Source organism: Gymnoscopelus microlampas (assembly GCF_963454915.1).
Source record: "Gymnoscopelus microlampas genome assembly, chromosome: 6".
In the NCBI taxonomy this organism is placed as follows: domain Eukaryota; kingdom Metazoa; phylum Chordata; class Actinopteri; order Myctophiformes; family Myctophidae; genus Gymnoscopelus; species Gymnoscopelus microlampas.
In genome coordinates, this window is record NC_139943.1 from 8,507,610 (window position 1) to 8,525,009 (window position 17,400).

The 17,400-nt window shown below is 41.1% G+C and overlaps 1 protein-coding gene across 2 annotated transcripts in view; it reads left to right on the plus strand.

The window, feature by feature from the left end:
• The window catches only part of cerk (ceramide kinase), a 46,575-nt gene that overhangs the window by 14,530 nt on the left and 14,645 nt on the right, over window positions 1-17,400 (plus strand). For both annotated transcript variants that reach the window (XM_084060423.1, XM_084060424.1), the window contains 5 exons: window positions 9,749-9,889; window positions 10,531-10,653; window positions 14,167-14,292; window positions 15,652-15,718; window positions 17,186-17,331. In XM_084060423.1, the coding sequence (XP_083916549.1) occupies window positions 9,749-9,889; window positions 10,531-10,653; window positions 14,167-14,292; window positions 15,652-15,718; window positions 17,186-17,331 (603 nt within the window). The remainder of the gene's footprint in view (window positions 1-9,748; window positions 9,890-10,530; window positions 10,654-14,166; window positions 14,293-15,651; window positions 15,719-17,185; window positions 17,332-17,400) is intronic.

Here is a 17,400-nt window from a genome sequence, read left to right on the forward strand (position 1 = left end):
GTTTGCCGGTGTCAGGTTTTACCTCATAGTGAGCAGCGCTGTCTGTAAACCGCAGAGTTAAATGTCTCCTAAGCCCTCTCTCATAATAAAAGCACGAACGTGGCCTTGGCACAATTTATCCTTTTAATCTGTTCTGTTCTTCTGAGAGTAGCAGGCATATTGTTGTCCCTTTTGTCTTGTGGAGTGATCGTTTAGCATTGTGGTGCTGTCCGGCAGAAACGTCCATATTCTAACGTTTTGTTCAAATTAACGCCCTACTTGATGATAGTACCATACTACAGCGTCACACAAAAGCATCAAAAATAGCAGATCCACAAGCTCACGATGCGTTTTGAACTTGTAGATTTGCTACTTTTGAATTTGAACCCTGAAAAGTAACAGTTCTGGACATATGAGGTTTCCACCCGACAGAGACGATTTGATAAGGTAAAGTTTTCATACTGGGCTTCCTGTATCTTAAATCTTTAAGACCGGGAAAGCATCATTTGTGTCATTTTAAGATTCATTTGGCTATTAAAAAATAGCAGATATACAAGCTCATAGCGCGGCATGAGCTTGTAGATCTGCTATTTAAAATAAATTGTGAACATTTGTGCAAATCCTGGAATATATATAATTAAGTGAACAGTTGTCAAATATTTTGTTCCAGGGACCCCCAGAAGCAAAGATTTGAGGTATAAATGTCTGCAAAATGTGCACAAATGTTCATGATTATTCAAAAATAGTAGATCTACAAGCTCATGGTGCGGCACTCGGTGCCGCGCCATGAGCTTGTATATCTGCTATTTTTGAATAGCCAAAGAAATCTAAAATGACAGAGATGCGTCCCCGGATTGGATGAGTTAAAACGGCAGTACAATAGTTTCCTCTAGGCCTCAAATCATTAAAACTAAAAGGCCTTTATAGTCGTATTGGCATACTGCCTTTTTAAATGCATGAAAGATGCAGTCATTTTAAAAGCCATCAAAGTTACATCATTGCTTTGATCGTGGGCTCTTGTCTTTTTTTTTTTCAGTTCTCCATTTCCTCTCTGTATTTAAATCACCATACAGAGAGGCCTCTTTGTGAAGCACTGCTATAATATGAGTCTCTTCTCCATTCTCTGTGGACAAGAAAATTTGATCCGCTCATTCCACACCCATGCTGCGCCGTGTGTTATTGTATAAGCGCTGTGGAGGCATCACAGAGGCCATCCCCTCAGGCAGGGCTGCTACGTTATGTTATTTTATGTTATGTAAGCCATTATTATCGCATGTCAGTGACTCATCCCAGTGCTTTGCCTGTGCAGTAATAAGGAAGAATTGTGGCCTGTTAAAGGTAGGCTAACTAAAAAACGTTTGGTTAAAACATGTTTTTTTTTTGTAAAAAGGTTAAAGCACTATATTCTGATAGTAATCATTGCTATGGAGTGTTTGTTCAGTAACAGGGGTATGCCTGTCTCTCCAGCTCTTTAATAAACAGAAAATACATTTTCAGGTAGGTGACACAATGTCAGCCAATCAGGAGAGAGTACCCATTTATCATTGTTCCATTTCCAATTTTGTCTGCTCATTTCTTTGTGTCATCACTTCCAATTTCACTTCCATTTTCTATTTTAATAAAGAGCTGGAGAGAGATGAAGACCCCGGTTACTGAACAACCACTATATAGCAATGAGAACGATCAGAATATAGCTATTTAACACTTATTTTAACCAAAGCAAATCACTTGCCCTACCTTTAACCTGAATATGAATGTGATGAATTGATTCTAGGGGTTTTATTTATTAATTCGTTTTAGTTTTTGCTTGGTTTATGATACGCTAGGCTCAGTATATTGGCCCTTTTTGCTTAAGGTTTGTCAGGAGGCAGAGCTGGAGGTGGCAGAATTGAGGACGCTATGCTACGATTCTCATTAGGAGTGTCAAGATAAGGACAGGATCAGCCTCAGGTTAGAGGGTTTGGGGATCCAACAAGAGAGCTGAGGTTGAGATGTTTTGGACATGTTGCGGAGGAGGGATGATGGGAACTTTTGGGAGAAGGATGCTGTAGATAGAGAGAGCTGCCAGGCAAGATAGTCCATGAGCCAGACAAGATTTCATTATCGAAAGAGTGGGCAAAACCATACCTATATTAAATTGTTTATAGGGTCAATAAGAGTAAATAAATATATGATAAGATTTCCACAGGAGTAGCTTTTTCATGGTTATCACACATTTTCTTATTTTCCCCATACGTACATGACAGGTGAAAAAATGTCAAAATTTAAAAAAGAGTTATCAAAATGAAACTTCCTGAGTTGATTACAATGATTTATCGTATTACAAGTTTTCTGAAATTGTATATTTAAGTATGCAAATTAGCCATTACGAAAATATGCCCAAATTTGTATAACTTTCCAGAATCAACATTGGAACATTGGACAAAGCTAGAGCCATATGAAATCCGTGTTAACGGAATCGCGGACGGAATCGCGGAAATGACCAATAAAAATGGAATTGGAATAAAACACGGAATATTGCAGAATTTGAAAAAAAAAAAAAAATCGCGGTAAAATATTTTTTTTTACCGCGAATTTTTACAAATCCACGGGACACCACCATTTTGCATGGCCACATCCTACTTTATAAACAGTAAAATCCACGTAGAAATAGTCTTAGAAAGACGATAGAAACAATAATACATGCGCGACGCCATTTTGCGCATGCTCAGACCGAAGTCACCGAATTATTTTGGGAACATTTTTGCGTATAACACAACAAGGGCCATGTATGGACTGTTATATCTTGAACATTTATTCATTTCCACTTACCAGACACTTTTTTTTATGGTAAAAATGAGCATAAAAAGCAAAATACAGAATTCAGAAATATTAAAATGGAAAAAACAGAATTTGGGAAAAAATAAAACGGAATTGGGAAAAAAATAAAACGGATTTCATATGGCTCTAGACAAAGCCAGAGTCAACATACTTATTTCCTTTTGTTAAGATGTTGGAGTCAAAGGTTTTTAACGAGGGAATATTCAATATCTGGCTCAATTTTGGGGCTCTGGCTCATGGACTAAGAGGAGAAGAGGAAGACCACACAGGAGGTTTGTGGATGCGGTGAGAGAGGACATGCAGGAGTGGAGTGACCGAGGAAGATGCGGAAAACAGAAGCAGACGGAAACAAATGATCCTCCTGATGGGAATTAGCCAGAAGAAGAAGAAGGGTTTTTAACGATTCCGGTTCCTTAACGATTCCCTCTTTAACGGTCAGATTCCTTAATGGTTCCCTTTAAAGATTCCTATGGGTTCCAAATGGACCCTTACCGTTTTATAACCCATATAAGTATAAGTGTACAAATGGAACCGAATCCCTTACGGGCCAATTTGCATCCATTTGTACACTCTCAGAGTTATTGTGGTCCAGTTTGAGAACCACCGGTATTATTATTGTGTAACCAGCTCTGACAGTGTGAACCGATTCCCATTCATCAATGTTAAGATCCGGTTCCTCCGGTTCTGGATCCTAACCCTAATTATGATGATTATTATTATTATTTTTATTATTATTATTACTATTATTAATGTACCCTTACAAAACAGCAGTGACTAGTACCATCTCGCAGAGAAAGGCTCCTATTCAGCACTTATCTCAGGATGTCTCTTGTGACACACCGACCGTTCTGTGTCCTGGCCTCTTGACAAAGACAACGTCCGCCGCTGTTCCTCAAGCTCGACTGAGCCGCAGCAAGCAAGGTCACAGCCATAAAGCAAGCTAATTCCCTTTTTTTTTTAAGGTGCATTTTCACTCTTAACACCTGACCGTTAACCCTTTAAGACCGGGAACGCATCTGTGTCATTCTAAGATTTCTTTGGCTCTATAAAAAATAGCAGATCTACAAGCTCATAGCGCGGCACCGAGTGCCGCGCTACGAGCTTGTAGATCAGCTATTTATTTATTTTTAATCGTGAAAATGTGTGCAAATCTTTAGTTTGAATATATATATACTTTTTTTAAAGCGAAAGTTTTTAACTCAAATCTTTGCTTCTGGGGATTTTACAAATGTCTTCTAAATCCTAACGGTTGTTTTTTTCCTAAAGTTTAAAAAAAAAAAAAGTTTTTGTTTTTACTTATGTTGCTATATTTTCAATGGTTTTCAAACTTTTTTCATGTCAAGGACCCCCAAAATAATATGTATTTGTCCGCGGACCCCCTCCCATCTAAAAATATTTTGTTCCAGGGACCCCCAGAAGCAAAGATTTGAGTTAAAAATGATTTGCACAAATTTTCACAGATTTTTCCAAAAATAGCAGATCTTGCCGCGCTATGAACTTGTGTATCTGCTATTTTTGAATAGCCAAAGAAATCTTAAAAATGACACACATGCGTTCCCTTCCCGGCCTTAAAGGGTTAAAAGGACAACATAAAAAAAAAGCCCCTGCGCTCCTAAACGCTAACAGATTGCTCTTCCCTTTGGAGATAGAGGTAATTGCTCTCCAGCGAGCGTATCCTAGCGTTTTGTCAAGGTTGGCCCGCGCCGCGCAGTTTCTCATTCAAACACTCCTTAGCCCCCCCCGCGCCCCCCCTCGGGACAACCATTACCCTGCTTAGTTTACTTTCATAATGAGCCAACGGTTGCCTGTTGTGTGAATTGTGTAAAGATAATGCCGCATGTAATTGCCCAGAAAATAATGTCTTTGTGGGTGGTGCAGGTGAGAGCTCTAGAATGGTTTTACGGCTGGCGAGTGCTTTTATAAAAATGTCGTGACAATACAAACAAACTGACAAATACACAGACAGAGAATATGCATATTATACACCCCCCAAGCACAGTGAATTCAACCTTTTTAATCCATTAAGACCGGGAAAGCATCGGTGTCATTTTAGATGTCTTTGGCTATTCAAAAATAGCAGATATACAAGCTCATAGTGCGGCACCGAGTGCCGCACTATGAGCTTGTAGATCTGCTATTTTTGAAAAATCTTGACAATTTGTGCAAATCTTTTAATATACATATATATATATATATATTTTAAAGCGAACATTTTTAACTCCAATATTTGCTTCTGGGGGTCCCTGGAACAACATATTTTGAGATGGGGGTCCTTGACATAGGAAAAGTTGGAGCACCACTGATATAGCAACCAAACAACAAAAATGATATGTATTTGTCCGCAGACCCCCATCTCAAAATATTTTGTTCCAGGGACCCCCGTAGGCAAAGATTTGAGTCAAAGATGTTCGCTTTAAAAGAATATATGTATGTATATATATGTATATATGTACAATCAAAGATTTGCACAAAGTTTCGCACTCGGTGCCGCTCTATGAGCTTGTAGATCTGCTATTTTCGATGCGTTCCCGGTCTAAATGGGTTAACACTACAGTACACCGCATGCATTTTAAGTGCATTTTCAGAGCATTTTAATAATAAAATCAATCGACTCTGTTCCGGCTGGGATCAATGGAACTAATGTAGTAAACGTTCTCGGTATCACAAAGAAAACTCATTTGTTTTTAAAGAAAAAAATACAGTGACTTACAGTGAGTCAGTGACCCCAGAAGGCATTAGAAAGTACCAGGGTTTTAACTTTTTTCTTCCTACAGCTGGCTCACACACTAACTTCTCTTTCTCACTTCCGCTAAGTGAAACTCTGTCCCATGGTGCCTAAAGTTTGTTTGTGTGGATGGAGGCCTGAGCCTGCCATTCACACTTACATCATCACGTTGTTGACGGTAATAATAACTGATGGAGTGTTTACGACGAGACGGTGACCGTGTTTGACAGCGGCTCGTGATTTGAATCAACAGGCGATCTGATCTCCCCCCGCACCTTCCACAAGGTTATGTGTCCTCGAACGCTATTATAGGTTGGTTAAAGGGATAGTTCACCAGAAAAAAACGCGGAACCACTGACTGTCATCGCGACCTCGTTGACATTAATTGTCTGCCTTTAAAAATAGCATGTCTTACCAAAAATACATTGTAAAAATCACACCCAGTGTGAAGTTAGCGGTGCTATTTATGAGTGAAGTTTTAAGTTAATTTCATCATGTGTCTCGCTAGCCAATCACAACACGTCCTACAAAGATAAGTATTCGGACCCTTTGCTGTGACACTTGTATATTTGCACCGCTCGGTGCTCAAAAACAACAGTGGTCATCACAGTGATGGAAGCTCACTTAAAAAAAAGTATTTTTTTTTAAGTGAGTGGTGATATTTATGAGTTATTAATTTCATCATGCGTCTCGCTAGCCAATCACAGTACGTCACAGCCAATCAGCCAATCACAGTACAGCGAAAGACACATTTTCACGACGGAAAGAAAAACTTTCGTCACGGATGGGTCCCAAACCCACTTATAGGAGCGGCTACACCGCTCAAAAAGAGAAGTGCAGGCCTAGACCGTGGCGTCGCGGTCTAGGCACCCTGGTTGCAAATCCTTAATAGCAGTGTGCCGCGGGTTCGCGTCCCGTTCCCGTCGGCCTTTCCTGCATGTCTTCCCCCCATCTCTCTCCCCATTCTTCCTGTCAGACTACTTTCCCTGTCCCTCTCCAATAAAAACAATAAAAAAATACCAAAAACAAATCTTAAAAAAAAAAAAAAAAAGAGAAGTGCACAGGAGCCGAGATACAGGATTAAGTAATAAGTTAACCAAGAGGTGAATGGAGCAGCAAATCTTCGGATCACAATATCTTGGGTTCTCTGTGAGGGAGAAAAAAATGTTTTACGTCAGTGGCAGCATTGGTAAACGGGAATAATTACGTTTTTTACGTCAGTGCCAGTGAATGAGTTTTAAGGGGTTCTCAAGGTGGGGTCCGGGGGACCTCGCAGCGGTCCTTGTGAGTGTTCCCAGAGGGTCCCCAGCAAAGTGTGTTAATAATAATCAAATTGGTTTAACAGCTTTCAACCCTATTCTATGCTAAGGCTTTTTAGAATTGGCCGATCTAGATTTATTTTCAAAACATTTAGAACATTTGGGAGACATGTAGAAAAAGTTTGCATTGTGACGCGTTGTGAGCTTGCCTTGTAGATTTTCACTATTTCTTAAAACAGGGGTCTTCAACAGGGGGTCTGGGAACCCTAGGGGGTCCTCAGAGTTACTACAGGGGGTCCGCCAGAAATCTTTGTGTGATAGGATTTTTCTTTTTTTACATTAACCACTTGAACCCTAGCATCCCTTTTCTGAGGAAAGCTAAAAATAGCAGATCTACAAGCTCACAACGCCGCAAGCTTGTAGATCTGCTATTTTTGGCAAAGTAGGAGGTGTAGAGGGAAAAAGAGCAGAAAAAGTTTATCTGAAACACAATTTTATACAATATAGAGGGGGTCCCTGCTTCATCTCTCTCTCAGCTAGGGGGTCCTTGGCCTGAAAACATTGAAGACCCCTGTCTTAAAAGAAATGCATATATTTTTTGTTATATATTTTGAAAACAGACAGACAATGCACGTGAAACATAAAAAGTCATGAGCCCAAAAAAATCTGTCTGTGACTCAAAAATGGGTCCCAGCCCATTGTTTGGGAACCCCTGCCCTGCTAAAAGAACCCGGCAGGAAGAAAAGCTTTTAATGTGACCCTTTAAAGGAAGGTGATCAAAGCTTTAACTGTGTCTGCACTCTGCAACAATAGATTAAACATGAACCATTAACATCTCTGTCCTCACTTGACTGTTCCATTGTTTATGGTTATAATTCCAGACCTTTTATTGTTCCTTCTCCAGATAAAATCACCTTCATAATCGCCACATCCTCATAACATCCCACCTGCAGCAAGCCTTTGTTTTCAGCGTTGCCAAGTCTGATTATTATAAGCGACTTTAGTCTTGTTTTTCTGTAAAGTGGCGTGTGACTATTGGTGGTTGCTGTTTTTTTTTTGGGGCTTGTTTCTAAAGTGTAGTTGCTTATTTGGGTTTGCTTTCTAATGTTGTTTAAACCAGTGGCTCTCAAACAGTGTGTGTGTGTGTGTGTGTGTGTGTGTGTGTGTGTGTGTGTGTGTGTGTGTGTGTGTGTGTGTGTGTGTGTGTGTGTGTGTGTGTGTGTGTGTGTGTGTGTGTGTGTGTGTGTGTGTGTGTTTTCCTTCAACATTTTTTTTAAATCGCAGATTTACAAGCTCAAGATTGTTGATTGGTTATTTTGACCCATTAAGACCTGGAACGCATCTGTGTCACTTTAGATTTCTTTGGCCATTCAAAAATAGCAGATCTACAAGCTCATAGCGCGGCACCGAGTGCCGCGCTACGAGCTTGTAGATCTGCTATTTTTGAAAAATCGTGAAAAAATATTTTTTATACTTTTTTTTCAAAAAACAGGTTAGGATTTAGATTTTTTTTAAAGAATCACCTCAGGTCTTAATGGGTTAAAATAGCAGATGTATATAAGGTTAAAGTGGTTTATTGGGGACCCCCTGTATGTACTCATATGGCCTACAGTCGCTTCCTTTTGGCTTGTTTTCATAGACCTAGTTGCTTGTCTCTCTCTGGAAAAATATGGCAACTCTGCGTGCAGGATACACTGCCTTCCATTCTCTTCCACTCCCCCCCCCCCCAACGCCACCCCCCCCCAAGCCAGCGGTCCCCCAGCTATAGCTGCAGCCGTACCCGCCTAGCGCCCAAATCAAACCCTTAATTGCTCCATTACAGTTTCCATCTCATCACATTAAAGTTTATTGGCCAAAAAGCTCTCCGACAGGGGTAATTGATACAGTGCAAGCAGGGCCTTGTTTGGCTCAGGCTGGTGAAAACAGGCCAGACTATGGGCTGATTGTGTGTGTGTGTGTGTGTGTGTGTGTGTGTGTGTGTGGGGGGGGGGGGGGGGGGGGGGGGGGGGGTAGAGGGGTTGGGGGTTGCTGTGTGAAATTTCAGACATCTGCTGGGTGAACTTGACTTTTTTTGGAGCATTTTGGACGACTTCCAAAAAAAGTACCACTGGGGTCATTTCTGCCGTTTAGTAGTGTCTTAACCCATTGAGACCTGAAGCCGATTCTACATGTCTCCTAAATCTCAACAGTTTTCTGAAAAACGTATGTTTCTATATCAGTGGTGTGCTCAATCTTTTTCATGACAAGGACCCCCAAAATTATATGTATTTGGCCGCAGACCCCCATCAAAATATTTTGTTCCAGGGGACCCCCCTGAAGCAAAGATTTGAGTTAAAAATGTTCGCTTTTTAAAAATATATATATTCAAAGTTTTGCACACATTTTCACGATTTTTCAAAAATAGCAGATCTACAAGCTCGTAGCGCGGCACTCGGTGCCGCGCTATGAGCTTGTATTTCTGCTATTTTTGAATAGCCCAAAGTATAAAATAATGCTTTTTAGCTCAAATGTAAAAATGACACAGATCCAGTTCTTAATGGGTTAACTCTTAACCACTTCAGCCCTACTTTCAAACATAGCAAAAAATAAACTGTCTACAATCTACATACAAGCTCACAACGTATTTTGTAGCTTGTAGATCTGTGGTTTTTGCTGCTTCTTTTTTTTTGTAAAGGTTTTTAAACAGTTTTGAGAAAACGTTATAAGATGTTTTTGAAAATGTCAGCCTATAATTTACATGCCCCAAAATAGGGACACCAGGGTTACAGTGGTTAGGCAAAATGCGGTGGTTGAAATGAAAACATTCTTTCAGCTGCCGGTCTATCTTTTGAACGAGTATCCTGCAAGACTTTCCCATCGAAATGTTTTAGATTATTCAAGTCTTCTCTGCAATTTCCCCATAATTACATGTTATGTTGGATCGTAAGCACTAATTTGTGTGTGTGTGTGTGTGTGTGTCTGTTAGGTGTGTGCCACAGCGTGCCAGTGTCAGAGATCATAGCAGTGAGAGAGGAGGATGTGGAGAACAACACATCTAAGAATGACGGCAGGTGGCAGAAGATGCCACAGCAGAGACCAACAGAAGCTTACCCCTACGCTTTCACAGGTATAACAGAACAAACTATCCATGTGCAACGCGCTTTATTTATTATTCTTGCACCTTAACTAACGTCCCATATCATGTACTCAGTATAAAGTATATCTGCTGCTATGCTCACGCACCTTATGTCTAACCTCAGGTTCTTTAACCCAGTGGTTCTCAAACTTTTTCATGCTAGGGACCCCCAAATTGACACTTATTAGCCCGCTGACCCCCATTTGAAAAGATAAGCCAGGGGCCCCCATAAGAGAAGATCTTTTCACGGCTCTAGCATTAATTCTCAACCATTTTAATTTCAAGGACCCCCAGTTTGACATGCATTAGGCTACGGACCCCCATGTCAATGTTAATTTAACTCTGAGAGTGTACAAATGGAACCAAATGGACCCGTTAGGATCCATTTTTGTTCCATTTGTACACTCTCAGAGTTACAGACCCATAAGGGTCCCATTTGGTTCCTATCCATCATTTTGCTGGGGACCCCCTGGAACCCCCTCAAGTACCCCTTGGGGTCCCTGGACCCCACTTTGAGAACCAATGCTTTAACCTGTGTGTGTGTGTGTGTGTGTGTGTGTGTGTGTGTGTGTGTGTGTGTGTGTGTGTGTGTGTGTGTGTGTGTGTGTGTGTGTGTGTGTGCGTCTCTGCAGTGTCCTACGTGGAGAGGATGAGGCAGCATCGCTGGCGATGCAGTGAGGTCACCTTCCACTGTCCAGAGGGGGCGCTGTGCCAGCTGTGGGTCAGCACCATCAGAGAGCAGCTTGCGTCACTGGGTAATAATAAGCATCACTGACTTAACATTGACTTGTTGGCGTCAAAAACGGCATCGTCATCATTTTAACATAATGAAGAAATATCATATAGTCTGTATTTCGTTTTTTTCTATTTTCTGAAAAATTGCATGGACCATTAATTCAGACAGTTGGTTCATAACTGGGTAATACTGACACTGACTTAACCGTGAGTTATTAGCCTTAAAAACAACATTATACGATACTTAGACTCTTGGTTTCAGTCCATTAATTGAATTGGCGTAAGTTCCATTGAGCAGGGACGTGCACAGATAGACTTTAGGTGGTGCTAGAGCACATGCCCTTTGCCCTCTTGACCAGAAGTGCCCTTTTGAAAAAAGGGCACAGCAGGGGTCTTCAACAGGGGGTCCGGGACCCCTAGGGGGTCCTCAAAGCTACTACAGGGGGTCCGCCAAATCTTTATGTGATATGATTTTTCTTTTTACCATAACCACTCGAAACCTAGCATCCCTTTTCTGAGGAGAACTTTAGCCAAAAATAGCAGATCTACAAGCCCACAACGCCTCGCGCTGCGAGGCGTTGTGGGCTTGTAGATCGGCTATTTTTGGCAAAGAGGTATAGGTGTAGACTAGAGGGAAAAAAGAGCAGACCAAGTAAACCAAAAAAAAGTATAATTTACTTGAGCACCTGCCCCTCAAAATGTCTGTGCACGCCACTGAGTTCATAACTGGGTAATACTGACACTGACTTAACCGTGAGTTATTAGCCTTAAAAACAACATTATACGATACTTAGACAGTTGGTTTCAGTCCATTCATTTAATTGGCGTAAGTTCCATTGAGTGCTGATACACAGTACAACAGCACTGGAACTTTATATTTATATACAACATTTTGTATGATTCTAAACCATGCTCACAACCTAGCTGTAGAATTACAACTCTCGTAGACGTATTTATGATTCTGACGTTTTCAATATACGAGAGTTGTAGGGTTCATGCCCCATGGAGACATGGACTTTCAGCACTATACCCCGTAGACACTCCAAACATGTACAAATTGAAAATAAAGGTGCTTACCCCAAAGCCCCAAATGTTAACTGTCTCAATGCGGTAGTAGTTTAATGTAATAATCCATATCTTTCAATAAAGAAGTGTTTTAATGCCGTCTGCGGCCGATTCTGTCGGAAGTTCCCAACGGGCGGTAGTGACGGGTAGTGAGGGGGCGCATCCGGTGAAACCCGGAATTACACTAAATGTAAACGGGAAGTAAACAAGGGTGAAAAAATGGCGTTCGGCCACAGACGGCATTAAAAATCTTCTTTATTGCAATGGATTATTACATTAAACTACTACCGCGTAGAGACAGCTAACATTTGGGGCTTGGGGGTAAGCACCTTTATTTTCAATGTGTACATGTTTGGAGTATCTGAGGGGTATAGTGCAGAAAGTCCATGTCTCCATGGGGCGTGAACCCTACAACTCTCGTAGATTGAAAACGTCAGAATCATAAATACGTCTACGAGGGTTGTATTCTACAGCTACTCACAACCATTGTTATGTACGTACTCAGACTGTTCATATGTTGCTCTAATTTTGAAACAACCGAGTTTGTTGCTGGAGCCAAATAAAGGACATTCATCTGGTCTCTGTCGGATGGAAACCTGGAAGTCCAAAACTGTTACTTTTCAGGATTCAAATAAAAAAATTGCAGGTCTGCAAGCTCTAAACGTGTCACTTCGCGCCACGCTTCGAGCTTGCAGATCTGCTATTTTTTGTGACGCTGTAGTATGATCAAGTAGGGCGTTAATTTATGAAAAGAATATGGAGATAGGAGGTTTCTGCCCGACAGCAACGATTTACTGAATCATAAAATACTATGTGAGGGGAGAAATTAATTGGCATAATGAAATTGGGGAGAAAAGGGGGTAAAAAGAAAAAATATATAATAATGAACATGGACATACAAGGTTTCCACCCCACAACAACATTATTAACCCATTGAGACCTGAAGCCGATTCTACATGTCTCCTAAATCTCAACAGTATTCGGAAAAACCTATGTTTCTATATCAGCGGTGCTCAATCTTTTTCATGTCAAGGACCCCCAAAATTATATGTATTTGGCCGCAGACCCCCATCAAAATAATTTGTTCCAGGAACCCCCCCAGAAGCAAAGATTTGAGTTAAAAATGTTTGCTTTAAAAATATATATATTAAAAGATTTGCACACATTTTCACGATTTTTCAAAAATAGCAGATCTACAAGCTCGTAGCGCGGCACTCGGTGCCGCGCTATGAGCTTGTATATCTGCTATTTTTGAATAGCCAAAGTGTAAAATAATGCTTTTTAGCTCAAATCTAAAAATGACATAGTTCCAGGTCTTAATGGTTTAAAATACCTCTTGTGATGTGCTATTTAATGCACCCTCAAAAAGCATCCAAAACAATGATCTCATCACTGCACTTTGTAAAGTTAGAGAGCACTTTATGAAATACAACCCCAATGAAATTAATGATTAAAAAAAAAAGAAAACAACAACCAGACATATTAGAAATTGAAAACGGGGACACAGGAGAATAAAACAGGCCAATGCAGCAAGAATAAAATGGGTCAAAAATAAAGTCCATAAAAGCCTGTCTGTAAAGAAAATGTGCTTTTATAAGTGATTTTAAAATATGAGAAGTAAAAAAAGGGGTGGAACCCGACTGTAGAAATACAAAGGAGAAAAGTAACTAAGTACATTTACTCAAGCATTGCAACATTTTGAGGTCATTTTAGTTTACTTGAGTATTTCCATTTTGTGACATTTTAGAACTGCGACAGCACCACATCTCAGAGCCAAAGGTGTACTTTTCACTCGCAGCTTTAGTTACTTTGTAGATTTAGTTTATCAGTACAAAACACGCATTAACCACAGTACTTTGGTACTGTAACATTGTAATATTTTGATGCCAATACTTTTGGTACTTTACTACTTTTTAATACAGGACTTGTGCTTTGGATAGTGGCTTATTTAGACAGATGCAAGGTTCATTGTTTGCCTGTTATCCTATAGTTTCAATGTACATATCATTGTTTTAATAGTAATTGTTTAGACTGGAATTCTATAGGTTCTTGGTTTACCTGTTCTCCTAGTTTACTGAGGCACTAAACTCATGTCTCTCTGCATTTGATGTATGTGTTTACCTTGTTTACTGTAAGTAGCTCTGGTTAAGAGCGTCTGCCAAATGCCTGAATTGTAAATAGTACTTAGTAACAGAGTATTTCTGTATTGTGGCATTGCTACTTTTACTTTAAAGTAAAAACATCTGAATACTTCTTCTAGCAGCACTGTCTGTGTGACAGTAAGAAGGAGGTTACCCTCATTCAACCTCCCCATTTCTAGGACCCATGCTGCACAAAATGCTGACTACTTGAAATGGCTTTTTACTATTTCTGGCAGAGAAAGCATTCCTCTCCCCACTGTGATTAAAACGGTCCATATTTCTTTCTCTCTGTCTCTCTCTCTCCCTCCCTCTCTCTCTCCGTCGCAGCCACCCGACCCAAGCATCTCCTGGTGTACATCAACCCCTATGGAGGCAAGCAGCAAGGCATGCACATCTACGAGCACAAAGTTGCCCCACTTTTCGCACAAGCCAACATCTCCACGAACGTCATCGGTGAGTCGTCCAAGAAATCATTTGTCATTTATTTCATTTTTTTCTTATAGCTTTTTTTCCCCCCACCCCCTTTCTGTCCCCAATTTAGTTTTTTTTTAAATAATTTTTATCCCACGATTTTGTAACCCTTATTTTTAACCGGTGTCAATTTTATAAGTGATCCTGGGCGCTACACTCCCCTCACCAGCCTAGGGAGGCCAGGGCCGACCTCATGCCTCCTTCAATGCATGAGAGCCAACTGAGCTTCTTGTCACCTGACAGGGGAGAGTTTCCCTGGTAGGACGTAGCGCGTGGAAGGAACACGTTATTCCAACCAGTTCCCTTCCCCTCCATCAGGCGCCCCGGCTGTCATGGGGGAGGCGGTATAGTGACCAGGATTACTACATGCTTTTGTGAGGGTATTAACTACCCTGAGAGACACAGGGAGAACATGCAACTCCACACAGAGTAGGCCCTTTCACCAACCCCACCTAGGGTATAGGCGCTGGTGACGCAGAGGAGAAGACACGCCCCCAGCGTCCCCGGCGGGAATCGAACCCAGGACCTTCTAGCTGTGAGGCGACAGCGCTACCGACTGCGCCACCGTGCCCCCTCCCAATTTAGTTGTTATGCCAGTTATTTCCTCCCCACGCACATTTCTGTGTGTTGTCACTGCTGTTTTATCCTATACTCACTCACCTGCCAATTAGGAGCCCCCACCGGGAGGACATAGAGCCTTCGCCCCACTCCTCCCGCCCAACACTCCCTGCTGACAGGTGCCGCCCCAGTGACAAATATCACCCTCCCCCACTCGGCTTCCCTCCCCCCGAACACGGGCCAGTTGTGTTCTTGTAGACGCACGCTTTTTTTGTTGTTTTTAAATCAAATGAAGATTTCTATTCATTCGTTGATTTCCAGCGACAAACAAGCAAATATGCATATGCATACTATAAGCAGCCAGCGACCACATGCTATAAATAGCAATCCAATTGCGGGCAATAACTCAATATGTCACCCACTCCATACTAGATATCCATATCAGTTAATAGGTTCACTATTAAACACCTCTAGGGAGACTTTCTAAATAAGAGAACAGTGGAAACCAAAAGGTCTTGGAAAATGTATCCACGTTTATTTGTGTCATGATGTCTGTAGATTTGCTTTCATTTCATGACATTTGAACACAAACGTCAAAGGTCAAGGTGAATGTGACCTCACAAACATGTTTATTCAATTCCTTCAAAGTCTTCACTTCACGTGATGCTATGTCATGAAGATAAGCGACAACTAGTTGCCGGAGGCATACAAACACAAATGCAGTATTTCTGGTTTCTTAAATGTATTTATTCTGTCTTGTTTGTTGTTCTTGTTTTTCTACAGTAACGGAGTATGCCAACCACGCAAGAGACCACCTGAAGACTGACGCAGAGCTAAAGAAATATGACGGGTGAGTCCTTGTCATTCTCTGTTAAAGGACCTGTCAAAGCACGTCATCCATTTTCAGCCTGTCTCCATATAATTGGTCCCCGAAGTTACTACAGGGGGGCCGCCAAATCTTTTTCTTTCTTTTTTTACATGAACCACTTGAACCAGAGCATCCTTAGCCCTTAGGTCAAGTTTACTGTTGACGGTTTAAGCGGTTAAATGTCTGAAAATGCACCTGAACATGAATCCAACATATTAAAGGAGAATTCCGGACTATTTTTGTACCTTTATCTGATGTCATTATATTCTCGAACAAGTGGTACTGTAGAAAATGTTCATAACTCCATCCCGAGTCCACCGCAGCAAAAAAACGTGAAAGATAGTCCTTGTGCTAAATCGCATACTTTCTTTCGCTCGAAAATGTATTAATATCTGACGTTCATATTGACAGAAAACTCTCCACAGTGTTTGTGTTAGATGCGCCCCTCCGGATGTCTCGCAAGACGAGATTTCACCCGTGATTTCATCGAAGTCCGCTTGTAAACACTACGGCGACCCATTTGAGACAAAAACACTGTGGCGAGATTTCTGCCATTATGAACGTCAGATATATCAACAACAAAAAAATCACGATTTAGCTCACGTTTTTAGCTGCGGTGGACTCGGGATGGAGTTATGAACATTTTCTACTGTACTACTACTGATTCTAAGTTATAATAAAGGTAAGAAAAAGGCTAGTCCGGAAATAGAAAAGACAATGTGTAAACAAACAAAAAGCATTAAAGGTAGGGTAAGTGATTTGCAATTATTCAAATAATTGCAAAATGGGTCTATCTATGTTCTGATAGTGCTCGTTACTATAGAGTGTCCTGTCCATATAAGGAGTCTCCATGTCTCTCCAGCTCTTCATAAAACAGAAAATGCATTTTCGTTTCAGTTTCAGTTTCATTTCCAATTTTATCCAATCAGGATAGAGAGCTCAATCAGGATGTAGAAACAAGTGAAATTGGAAGTGATGACACTAAGAAATGAGCAGGCAAAATTGGAACTGGAAAAATGAAGCTTAAAAATGGGTACTTTTTCCTGATTGGCTGAGATTTTGACACCTAATGTATACCAAAATGTATTTTATGTTTATTAAAGAGCTGGAGAGACATGGAGACTCCTGTTACTGAACAAACACTCTATAGCAATGATTACTATCACAATATAGTGCTTTAACCTTTTAACAAAATACTTTTTGTTTTAACCAAAAAATATCACTTACCCTACCTTTAAGTTTACACAACACTAATGATAGTGCTATCAAACAAGTCTTTGAAGCTATCTATGAAAGTGAAATGAAAGTTTAATCTGCAACACAAATGTAGTGGGGGTCCCTACTTTATCTCTCTCTCTCAGCTAAGGGGGTCCTTGGGCACTGAGACCCCCTGCTCTATTACAGTCCTGTGTGTGTATAACCTTTGACCTTTCCGTTGGCGTGTGTCAGAGTGGTGTGTGTGGGCGGGGACGGGATGTTCAGTGAGATCGTGCACGGGCTGGTCGGACGCACGCAGCGGGACAACGGCGTGGACCAGAACTGTCCCGACCAGAAGCTGACGGCGTGCCCGCTCCGCGTTGGAATCATACCCGCAGGTCAGAGGTTACACACAAGCACACGCACTTATGTACACACGCATGCACACACACACACACACACACACA